The sequence below is a fragment of the Bombyx mandarina genome, chromosome 11, assembly GCF_030267445.1.
Source record: "Bombyx mandarina strain Sakado chromosome 11, ASM3026744v2".
Taxonomy (NCBI): Eukaryota; Metazoa; Arthropoda; class Insecta; order Lepidoptera; family Bombycidae; genus Bombyx; species Bombyx mandarina.
Window position 1 is genome coordinate 11769754 of NC_143218.1, and position 12344 is coordinate 11782097.

The following is a 12344-nucleotide window of genomic DNA, read 5'->3' on the forward strand; positions in this document are numbered from 1 at the left end:
GGTCACAAGGCACGAACTACCCATGCCTGGCAACCAACGCTCCGGACTTTATAAGAGCTGAAGACTGGCCCCTCATCTAGCCCTCAACCCCTTAGACTTCAAATTATTGTCGGTTTTAGAGGACATGACCTGCTTTAAAAGACACGGCGACATTGAGTCTCTTAAACATTTTTTGGAACAAGCAGTGACGAAATTTCCCTTAGAAACAGTGCGTAAATCCATAGATTCTTCGCCAAAATAAAAGCCAAAGGTGGTCATTTCGAACTGAATATTTTATTTATTTTTTCATGAAACTTTAATAAATATGTAGGTATAAATTTTAATAATATTACAACACTTCATTAAAAAAATGCATTTTCATTTGTAACAGAACTTAGGGCTGGACTAGGTATAGTAACAAAAAATAACAGGCACCATGAAAAGAAGTGCCAGGATACTCTCATTAGAATTCCTTCGAAATCATCGGCCTTCCAACCCCGACTCACTTCTCCTATATATAGCTCATCGTCCGAGCGCCACCGATCTGGAACTGCTTAATAACGTAACTCTGCGCTTGCATTTTATCGAAGTAATGTCAGAGCTCAACTCCGACCACCGACCTGTCGTCATGCAGCTCGGCCGTCCGTGCATCCCAGACCCGGTCACGAGGACCATGGTGCATATGTAGAAATTGAGCAGTAGCTTGGCAGATGCCTCTCTAATCCTTCCTTACAGCCCGGACCCTTCCCCATCCCCGAAGGACACCGTCGAATCCATAGAAATACTGTCAAATAACTTGTCCAACGCGATAAGCAACTTATCTTACCAAATCAATGTGGAGGATTTCTTCCGCCGCATCAAACTTACCCCGAGCTCAGGAATCTCTTAAGTCAATCCGGGCCTATGACCGTTATCCCACTTAATCAAACTTGATGCTTCGTCTACTACCCTATAGTATAAACGGAACCGATAAATCCATACATTTGGATGGATGTCGGCAAACTGATTAAATGGATGGAACGAATAAATATATACCTAGTCAGGTCATAAGTATTGTCACACAGTAAAAACTTTTCTTTTAGAATGCTGGCCACAAAAAAGTTTATTGAATTCGAATTTCGAATTGTTCATGAAAATAAAAAAGGTATACTTTTAGAATTTTACTCATTTTTAAATATGGAGTGGACGCTTAAAGAAGACCGTGTTGCAGTTATTGCGTTGCATCGTTGCGGTTACGCGCCAATTCAAATTTTTAACATACTGAAAAATTTGAATATAACCAAAGGATTCGTTTATCGTACCATCAAACGATACAATGAAGACTCTAGTGTAGATGACAGGTCAAGAAGTGGTCGCCCTCGGTCTGTTAGGACTCCAGCAGTGATAAAAGCTGTGAAGGCGCGAATTCAAAGAAATCCTAAACGTAAGTAGAAACTGTTGGCCCTTCAGATGGGGTTAATCAGAACCACGGTGAAAAGGGTGTTAAATGAAGACTTAGGGCTTCGGGCATATCGAAGAAAAACAGGACATCGTTTGAATGCTCGTCTAATGGACCTGAGACTGAAGAGATGCCGCGCTTTGTTGAAGCGGTACGCGGGAAAAAAATATCGGGAAATTCTTTTTTCGGATGAAAAAATTTTTACCGTAGGAGAGAGCTACAACAAACAAAATGATAAGGTGTACGCACACAGTAGTGAAGAAGCGAGCAACCGTATTCCGCGTGTCCAACGAGGTCATTTTCCATCCTCGCTCATGGTATGGTTGGGAGTTTCTTATTGGGGCTTAACAGAGGTACATTTTTGTGAGAAAGGTGTAAAAACGAATGCAGTTGTGTATCAAAATACAGTCCTGACGAACCTTGTGGAACCTGTTTCTCATACCATGTTCAATAACAGGCACTGGGTATTCCAACAAGATTCGGCGCCAGCTCATAGAGCGAAGAGCACACAAGACTGGCTGGCGGCGCGTGAAATCGACTTCATCCGGCACGAAGACTGGCCCTTCTCCAGTCCAGATTTGAATCCGTTAGATTACAAGATATGGCAACCCTTGGAGGAAAAGGCGTGCTCAAAGCCTCATCCCAATTTGGAGTTACTCAAGACATCCTTGATTAAGGCAGCCGCCGATATTGACATGGACCTCGTTCGTGCTGCGATAGACGACTGGCCGCGCAGATTGAAGGCCTGTATTCAAAATCACGGAGGTCATTTTGAATAAACTTTAGTGTCATAAGAATCTATGTTTTGTTAAGTTCATTTTGGTATATGAATGGTTACATAATTAATAAACTTGTTTCAATTATTTTACATTAAACATGTGACAGAATTTATGACCTGACTAGGTATATATTATAATGATATTGGGTACTTCAGAATCAAATAACAATAAAAGGCTTAATTGTGTTTTCTGTTAAATGTAAATAAGAAAACAACATTTAAAGCCCTTTATCTAATAGAATTAATATTATATTTTAAACAAACTGAACTTTCATTTTACTGCAGGACAGACTTCGCACAACGACATTCAAGAAAAAATCTTTTTAGAAAACTAAGGAGTTTTATATAATAAAGGTTTTTCTTTAAATATATATACACACATACGCATAAAAAAAACCGGAGATATACTTTAAAAATAATATATTCGACAATTAACACCACAATTAATCCCAAAACACAAGTAAAACAGACCAATTATTATTGGTAAACAATTAAAGATGCGCATGGGCGCCCCCCGCAACTACAATGGTTTCTCCAGTTATGTAACTAGCGTCATTTGAAGTTAAAAACGCAACTGCACTGGCAATTTCCTCTGGTTTGCCAAATCTTTTCAATGGAACAATTGATAAGCTCTTCTCCGCTCCAGCTTCTGAACTTGTTATCTGTAATATTTAAAATGTATGGATAATATTAAGCTGTCTTATCGAACTTAAAAAACAATGTGTAGTCTATACTAATATATAAATCTACAGTGGTTTTTACGGATGTTCCGTTATAACTACTGAACCGTGCATCCGATTGACTTGAAACTTGGTATCCATGTAGAAAATACATGTACTTAGTGGATAGGCTAATATTTATATGAGTGTTGGACTCCCTAATAATAATGAGAGTAAATAATAGTGTTCATTTTAAATGCGCAGCGAAGCGGGCGAGTACGGCTAGTCATTCATAAATCTTTGCACTCATACAATGTCAATTTTAAGATGGCGCTAATGTTTTTTCTTCTGAACTAATATAATATGATTTCCAGATAGCATTCGAAATTTTAATTATATGTATAAGGTGTGACAGGAGATGTGATTTGTCCTTCTTCCACGAACATGTGTACGTTCAAACTGCATTTGTGGTTAAAACGTATATCAGTATGTATGTACATATGCAAATATTTAGGAAAACCTTTTTTTTTATTGCTTAGATGGGTGGACGAGCTCACAGCCCACCTGGTGTTAAATGATTACTGAAGCCCATAGACATCTACAACGAAAATGCGCCACATTGAGATATAAGGTCTCAGTATAGTTACAACGGCTGCCCCACCCTTCAAACCGAAACGCATTACTGCTTCACGACAGAAATAGGCAGGTTGGTGGTACCTACCCATGTGGAGAGGTCTTGCCACCAGTAATTACGCAAATTTTAATTTTGCGGGTTTGGGTTTTTATTACACGATGTTATTCCTTCACCGTGGAAGTCAAACGTGAATATTTGTCAAGTAAATATTTCATTAGAAAAATTGGTACCCGCCTGCTGGATTCGAACACCGTTGCATCGCTAGATGCGAATGCAACGGACGTCTTATCCTTTAGGCCACGACGACTTCCTTTCTCATACACACACAAAAATACATTTGTTCTATAAAAAATAAATGAGTTCAACAGATTGTTTAGTTTTAAATTATAAATTAAATGAAATACTAACTGCAGAAGCAAATTTTGTTGCAACTATTCCAGGTGCGACACAATTTACTCTTATATTGTCATGGACTACTTCATTAGCTATTGCTTTTGTTAATCCTAAAAGTGTCGTTTTACTAACGCTGTAGGCACCTAAGGGCTGTAAAAAACATCAAGATCCATGTTTAAATTATTGCTGTTTCTAACATTTCTATACTTTTTTAAGATGGTAGTACCTCCATAGGCTGGTATGCAGCAATTGAAGAAATAAACACAATGTTTCCACCTCCTCTTTTAATTAACTCAGGGTACGCTTCTTTGGCTAATAGCCATGAACTCTTTACATTTATTTCGAATATCTTGTCCCATACTTGTTCATCCGTCTAAAAAAGATTTACTAATAAATTAGAATAACTACTTAAATAACAATAATGATTAGACAATTGCCAGAAATATTGAGACAAATGTTCCCTTGGATATAGTTTTCCTATGACAAAAATTGACAATAAAACAATATTACCTCTAAAATAGGAGAAACTGTTGGATTGACTGCCGCATTCGACACAAGAATATCCAAGCCACCAAACTTATTTTTAGCCTGTAATGTCACGAACGATTATTAAATATGTACAAAAAAATGGTTAATGGGACAATACTATGCTCGCAAGGATATAAAATAATACACTTTTTAAAATCTTATTCATTAAGATATTAATGCAGAAAATCTGTTTTGCTAGATCGATCTTTTACGAAATTTTATTATTTGTTTATTTGTCGTCGGGTTAAATGGGTTTTTAATCAACTTTGCTGAGTTGTCCGACCTAAAATAGCGATCTCATAACATGAGTGTCGTAAAAGGAAAGGGATCCATCCATCAGAGTGCGGGCAGCAGCGTTCTCAAAATATTCTCTATGAGTACTGTCATCGCCCAACGATATCTTTGACATGTCAATTATGGAATTTACTGATGTTAGGGCGTACTATTGAAAGCCCACACGGATAGGTCCCAAAAACCCACTGAGATTTGATCATAATGGATAATTTTCACTAGTGTTTACGAATTATAATAAAAGGAAGCGCATATAAATACAGTATCATCAACGCCTTGCTTATACTTGCCACTTCAAACAATTTTTTTCTATGCTCTGAATTTGCAACATGACAAACTATTCCTTCTACTGTAATACCATCGCTGCGTAAGCTTTTAACTGCGTTTTCAACATTATCTTCTTTTCTACTGCTTATAACGACTGAAGCGCCTTCATGACCCAACCTTTTTGCGATTGCATAGCCAATCCTAAAAATATTCCATTTGGTTAGTTTGATACCCAGTTTATAGGATAATAAAACTATTGCAACTAAAATAACAACAAAATAGGCTATAATGTTGTTCTTTATAAGATGGTAGCGACGACGATCAATCCGTATAATGTTTCTTATATTACATAAATAAATAATTTAAGATTGCTAAAAATATGAATAAGTAATATATACTCAATGGTTTGGACTGAAGCCGGCTATTGACAAGGCTCAGCTTATTTCTACGAAAATATCGCAAAATGATACCATTCTAAGATTTGATTATGAAAATTATTCTTTTACGCATCTAACGGTTTGTATTATTAAACGAAAATTGGTATCTGGATTTCGGATTTGAATACGGGCAAACACGGTTTATGTTCAATTTCACTTTCTCTCTTACTGGTGTTCAGTTAAGTGTGTGATGGTCTAGTGCTATGTGAACCTTAGGTACTATAGTATGAAGGAGTTCGGGTTCAATCTACAAGCGGAGCCACTATCTTTAGTAAAGATGTGTAGCGGTAGCTATCGTACAATAGGAAAATGCTGGGAAAACGCAGGTAGGTACCACCACCCTGTCTATTTCTGCCGTGAAGCAATAATGCGTTTCGGTTTGAAGGGCGGGACAGCCGTTGTAATTATACTGAGACCTTAGAACTTACTATTTAAGACCTTATACTATCCCCAAGAAGGGTGACCGGTCGGACCCATCGAGCTATAGGGCTATCGCGATAACTTCCTTGCTTTCGAAGGTGATGGAGCGACTAATAAATATACAACTCCTGAAGTATCTTGAAGATTGGAAGCTGATCAGTGACCGACAGTACGGTTTCCGTCACGGTCGCTCAGCTGGCGATCTTCTTGTATACCTTACTCACAGGTGGGCTGAAGCCTTGGAGAGCAAGGGCGAGGCTCTTGCAGTGAGCCTTGATATCGCGAAGGCCTTCGACAGGGTCTGGCATAGGGCACTTCTGTCGAAGCTACCATCTTACGGAATCCCCAAGGGTCTCTGCAAGTGGATCGCTAGCTTTTTGGATGGGCGGAGCATCATGGTCGTTGTAGACGGTGACTGTTCTGATACCATGACCATTAACGCTGACGTTCCACAAGGTTCGGTGCTCTCCCCCACGCTTTTCATCCTGTATATCAGTGACATGCTGTCTATTGATAGCATGCATTGCTATGCGGATGACAGCACGGGGGATGCGCGATATATCGGCCATCAGTCTCTCTCGGAGCATGATGCAAGAGAGACGATCAAAACTTGTGTCTGAAGTGGAGAACTCTCTGGGGCGAGTCTCCAAACGGGGTGAATTGAACTTGGTTCAATTCCACTCGTTAAAGACACAAGTTTGCGCGTTCACTGCGAAGAAGGACCCCTTTGTCATGGCGCCGCAATTCCGAGGAGTATCCCTGCAACCTTCCGAGAGTATTGGGATACTTGGGGTCGACATTTCGAGCGATGTCCAGTTTCAAAGTCATTTGGAAGGCAAAGCCAAGTTGGCGTCCAAAATGCTGGGAGTCCTCAACAGAGCGAAGCGGTACTTCACGCCTGGACAAAGGCTTTTGCTTTATAAAGCACAAGACCGGCCTCGCGTGGAGTACTGCTTCCATCTCTGGGCCGGGGCTCCCAAATACCAGCTTCTTCCATTTGACTCCATAAAGAGGAGGGCCATTCGGATTGTCGATAATCCCATTCTTACGGATCGTTTGGAACCTCTGGGTCTGCGGAGGGACTTCGGTTCCCTCTGTATTTTGTACCGTATGTTCCATGAGGAGTGCTCTGAGGAATTGTTCGAGATGATACCGACATCTCGTTTTTACCATCGCACCGCCCGCCACCGGAGTAGAGTTCATCCATACTACCTGGAGCCACTGCGGTCATCCACAGTGCGTTTCCAGAGATATTTTTTGCCACGTACCGTCTGGCTATGGAAAGAGCTCCCCTCCACGGTGTTTCCCGAGCGCTATGACATGTCCTTCTTCAAACGAGGCTTGTGGAGAGTATTAAGCGGTAGGCAGCGGCTTGGCTCTGCCCCTGGCATTGCTGAAGTCCATAGGCGACGGTAACCACTCACCATCAGGTGGGCCGTATGCTCGTCTGCCTACAAGGGCAATAAAAAAAAAATAAAAAAAATGTGGGTGGTGCATTTACGTTGTAGATGTAGATGGGCTCCAGTAACCACTTAACTCCAAGTGGGCTGAGAGCTCGTCCACCCATCTAAGCAATAAAATAAAAACTACAACCAGGTGGGCCGCGAGCTCATCCACCCGTCTATGCAAAAATAAATAAAAGGTTTACAAAATGGTAGTTTCATAAGTACAGGTTAAATATACGTAAATTAAGTTAACAAAATTTACAATTTAAAAGAAATTTCAAGATACAGGAGAGTAAGATACTTAAAATTTTCTTATTCTTCAACAGTTGAAAGATTATATAGGTACATAGTCACAAAAAATTAGCATAGCTTAAAAATAAATTGAACTGACCTTTGACTCGAGTCACATACTTAAGTTATTTAATAGTACCTAATCGAATTACGTAGATACACAACGCGACGTAAACTGATTAAATTATTAAGTGATGCATTGTAATATTCACAAGTTTCAATATATTGTGAATTTAATATCAATCTTAATACTACTTTTTAAATCTTCAATTGTTACTTACCCTTCGGTGGATGCCGTTACAATCGCCACTTTTCCTTTTAATCTATCATTGTGATTTGCACGAACAAAATTCGGTGTTTTTGACATTTTCGTATTCATCAAAGACCGAATGAACTTCAATCTAAACATCACTGACTCTTAAGCTACTGAGAGTTGAGACTTGAGATATGCTTGAACTTTTCTACTTTACAAACACTCACAAGGTCAGAGTCAGAGCGCTACGTCATCAATGTACTGTTCTTAAATAGGTACCTACTATTTAACTGTATTATCTATGCTGTACCGTAATTATTTGTACTACTTTAATAATTTTGTTAAGGAAACGTAGTGAAATAAAAAAAATTAGGACCGGCCCCAATGATCTTATCTTATATGTTATTAGGTGTTTGTATCATCAATGGCTAAGATAGGATAAAAAATAAACATTTTGATAAGACAAGCGTCGTTGTTAGGTTATAAAGTTTAATGAGAAAATCATGTAAAATGATGAAATAGTAAATACTGTGCATCGAAATTTAAAAATTTATTTATTTAACTGCAAAAATAGAACTATAATTATCTTCCGCGGACTCGTTAGGGACTCGCGCTATCTATCAAAACATTTCACTATTGTCAATGTACTAAACATTAAAAAGTATGTAATAAACCTATTAATTTAAAAACTAGTGAACTATTCATAAACTTTTGAAAGACTAGAAATAAAATTTAAAAAAAAGTTAAGGCTCGTGAATTTACTTAAATGTTAAGAATATAATGTGATACGAATTTTATTTATTACCATTATATTTATTACATTTATTGTCGTATGTAGTTATTTATCTATATCGAGAGTGCGATATGGAGCGAGGGATGGAAAACTCGAAATTAAGCCCTGTACCAACCCGTCTAGCCAGCGTGGTACAGTAGGCTAAATACCTCCATGGAAAGTACAGGGGAGACCAGGGCCCTAGTCCCCGGCGGCCCCGCTACTCCTGGCTACGGTAGCGGCCACGGTTACGGCGAGGCAGGGTGTGCTAAGAATCCCCGGCAGAGACCCAGGTACCACCCCCGAAAAAGACGACCGCTGACCCTGGTAACACACAACGTGCGCACTCTGAGACTGGACGAGAAGCTCGTCGAGCTGGAAGAAGAGATGGACAAGCTGCGCTGAGACGTTATTGGTTTATCTGAAATCTGAGGACAGGAAGAGGATACGATAACTTTGCAGACCGGCCACTTGTTCTTTTACCGAGAGGACGAGCACAAGTCTCAAGGTGTTGTTGGGTTTATCGTACACAAGTCTCTCGTAAACAACATCGATTCCGTCGGGAGTGTGTCGAATAGGGTAGCGTGCCTTATACTCAGAATATCTAAACGATATTCGCTGAAGGTCAAACAGGTTTACGCTCCCACTCAGACAAACCCATATACCAATATGTATCCAAAATACATTTCACTGTTGTTATGGAGAACTTCAATGCTAAGCTAGACCGTAGAAGCAGTGATGAGTTGAAAGTGGGGCAATTTGGATATGGGCAGCGGGATTCCAGGGGACAAAGGCTGGCCGACTTTCTGGAGAAAGAAGGACTCTATATGATGAATTATTTCTTCCAGAAGCCGCCCCACAGGAAACGGACCTGGATGAGTCCCGAAGGTATACCAAAAATGAGATCGATTTCATCATGAACACCAGTAGACAGATATTTAATGATGTCTCTGTGATTCATAGGGTTAAAACTGAAAGTGATCACCGAATTGTCAGGGGCACATCGAGTATCAATGTCAAATTGGAAAGATCGCGTATGATGAAGTCCACGCTCCGGAGATAGAGAGGTTCTATGGATAGTTGTACACCTCGATAGCCAATGAGCCTGCAAGCTTGGTGGCAGACCCTAGAACCAAGCTAACCTGACACTATACCGAGGATATCCCGGACATCAACCTGTACGAGATTAGGATGGCTCTCAATCAGCTCAACAACAAGGCACCGGGCGGATGGAATCACCACAGAGCTTCTGAAAGCGAGCGGGACGCCTGTACTGAAAGTCCTTCAGAAGCTATTAAATTCCTCCTTGCTCAAAGGGAAAATGCCAGAGGCATAGAACAGGGGTGTTGTGTGTGTTTATTTTTTAAAAAAGGCGACAAAACCTTATTGAAGAACTACAAGCTTATAACACTGCTGAGCCATGTCTATAAGCTGTTCTCGAGAGTAATCACGAACCGTATCGAACACAGGGGCTTAATGACTTTCAGCTTATCGAACAAGCCGGTTTCCGAAAAGGCTTAGCACCATAGACCACATAAATACGCTGCGGCAGATTATACAAAAGATCGAAGAGTATAATCGGCCACTATGCTTGGCGTTTGTGGACTATGAAAAGGCCTTTGATTCCATTGAAACTTGGGCGGTCCTTAGATCTCTCCAGCGGTGCCGTATTGACTATGGGTATGTCGAGGTGTTGAAGTACTTGTTTAATAACACGACCATGTCAATCCAAGTACAGGGGCATTGCACGAAGGAAATCACATTAAAGAGAGGAGTAAGACAGGGAGATGTTATATCTCCGAACTGTTTACTGCTGCCTTAAGAGGATTCCTTCAATCTCCTGGAATGGCAAGGACTTTGCATCAATATAAGTGGTGATTACATCACACACCTTCGATTTGCAAGAGGCCTCTGTTCAGCAGTGGAAAGTAGACAGGCTGAGATGATGATGATGAATGTAGTAGTACTTTATAAACATTTATTAAGCCATAGTAAAACGGCTTTATATAATGATGTTTGTCAGAATATTGATAAATGTTACACAATTAAATGACAGGTCCTGAGGATGTAGTAGATAAATTTCTTTAAAACTTTAACAAATCAGAATTTATGTCATTAAGCAAAATAGGATCTGTTTTTTCTACCATATGAAATTGAATTTAAACTATGTAATATGTAGTTCATCTATTTTGACTTCAAGGTTGGGAACATTATAGGCAGAAAGCTGCAATAAATATTATAAATGATTATGTTCAAATATAAGAGTTTATAATGGTCACCAGAAGATGTGGGATTTGTTTTACCAGTGAATAATATTTAAAGTGAACTTTTCAATTAAGTTATCTATTGAACAATTTAATATTGATGTTACTGGTATTTTATACCATATTTTTTATAATAACAATAATATTTGCAGTTCTAGTAACTGAAAGTATGTGAACACTTAAATGTTTTCATCATAGCAAGAACTGCTTTATAATTTAAACACTAATTAAATAAAATACCTTATACTAGCTAATTATTAAATAAAAGTAAAGTAGATAGACATCTGCATAATATTCTCAATTTAATTTTGTTAAATTATTCCGCGATTTGGAATTCAGCCGAGGTCAAAAACTGTGCTGTTTTATATCCATTTTAATAAAATTCCAAGTTAATTCAAGATTAATAAAATAATGATTTTCGTTGTAACCACAACGATTCTTAAATGAATTTAAATTTTAAATTAAGAAATTCCTTATTTAGAGCCATTACTTTAGGTGTAATTACGAAAAAAGTTACAATACAGAATACATACATAAATTCAGTACCATGACATGGGGTAAATTGGGATCCTGGGGTAAATTGGGACAAACCTGCGGAAGATTCTCAAAGTACTTGTAGCACGGAATCTACCTAATTTTCTTTAAGGTAATATTTATCAATGTATAGAAGAAAAACCAAGTTAATTATGGAAGTACTAAACATGAGTTAAGTTGGTACCAAAAATTCGTCAAATTAAATTTAAAATAGTGGTTGAAAAGTGCGTTTTAAAACAGCTTAAAGAACTTTTAAAAAAAGTGATATTATCGTTGTTTTTTCAATAAGATCACAGTTTATATAAGTTTTTAATACACCTGGAAATACCACAACAAACGGTAAGTTGCAATATTCTTATTTTAAATACAATATTTCGACAAAATAAAAAATGTATATTTTTTCCTTTCTTTTTGGGGAAAATTGGGACGTGTGTAGGGTAATTTGGAACGAGACTGGAAAATTTAGGGACGAGAAAACACAAAATTGGAACGCCAAAAGACAAAATAGGGATGGCTTGTTAGGGTTGTCACTGATATCTTATAATAGATTTTTTAGCCTATACTATCACTTAATTGCGTGATGTAAAGAAGGTTAATGTGTTTATCAGTTAGTTTATGTAAGTATTATAGGTAAAAGAAAAGTATATATATAATTACTTTTTTTTCGCGACATTTACCTTGTAATATCTGCCCGGCCGTATGTTCTTTATAGCAATAAAAAAAATTAAAAGTTAAAAGAACTCAAACGAATCAAAACTTTTGTTATTTCAGAATCTATTCACGCATCGAATCATGATTTTGTTAACATTCACAACGAACACACACAAATAAAAACAGGCCTCAGATTTTAAATGTAGCATTAATTAAAAATCCGAGATATCCAATTATGAGTGAGTGAATTAATTGAGTTTAGTTATTTCGCTTAGAAAGAATTTCTTTTATTTTTGTTATTATTGGCAGT

The 12344-nt window shown here is 38.2% G+C and overlaps 1 protein-coding gene and 1 pseudogene across 2 annotated transcripts; one reads left to right on the forward strand and one right to left on the reverse strand.

Annotated features, from left to right (window-relative positions):
- Nucleotides 1-2598: 2598 nt before the first annotated feature.
- On the reverse strand, nucleotides 2599-10045 carry Dhrs4 (Dehydrogenase/reductase 4). 2 transcript variants are annotated; one of them, XM_028175162.2, is made up of 6 exons: nucleotides 7842-10045; nucleotides 4991-5168; nucleotides 4392-4469; nucleotides 4108-4254; nucleotides 3897-4031; nucleotides 2599-2857 (listed from the first exon to the last, which is right to left on the reverse strand). In XM_028175162.2, exons 1-6 carry the CDS (start codon nucleotides 7967-7969, stop codon nucleotides 2687-2689), a joined length of 837 nt encoding a protein of 278 aa, XP_028030963.2. In that variant the 5' UTR covers nucleotides 7970-10045; the 3' UTR covers nucleotides 2599-2686. The 2 variants fall into 2 exon arrangements, with proteins under 2 accessions (XP_028030963.2, XP_089587623.1); XM_089731497.1 differs by lacking the exon at nucleotides 3897-4031 and having other exon boundaries at nucleotides 7842-8562.
- On the forward strand, nucleotides 8760-10638 carry LOC114243606 (uncharacterized; annotated as a pseudogene).
- Nucleotides 10639-12344: the final 1706 nt, after the last annotated feature.

Excerpts from the sequence above, each read along its gene's own strand:
- Dhrs4 (XM_028175162.2), bottom strand. The coding sequence starts at position 7,969 with ATGTTTAGATTGAAGTTCATTCGGTCTTTGATGAATACGAAAATGTCA. Across the intron at positions 5,169-7,841 it reads GTAACGGCATCCACCGAAGG|GATTGGCTATGCAATCGCAA; the intron begins GTAAGTAACAAT and ends GAATATTTTTAG. Across the intron at positions 4,255-4,391 it reads CAGTTTCTCCTATTTTAGAG|ACGGATGAACAAGTATGGGA; the intron begins GTAATATTGTTT and ends AATCTTTTTTAG.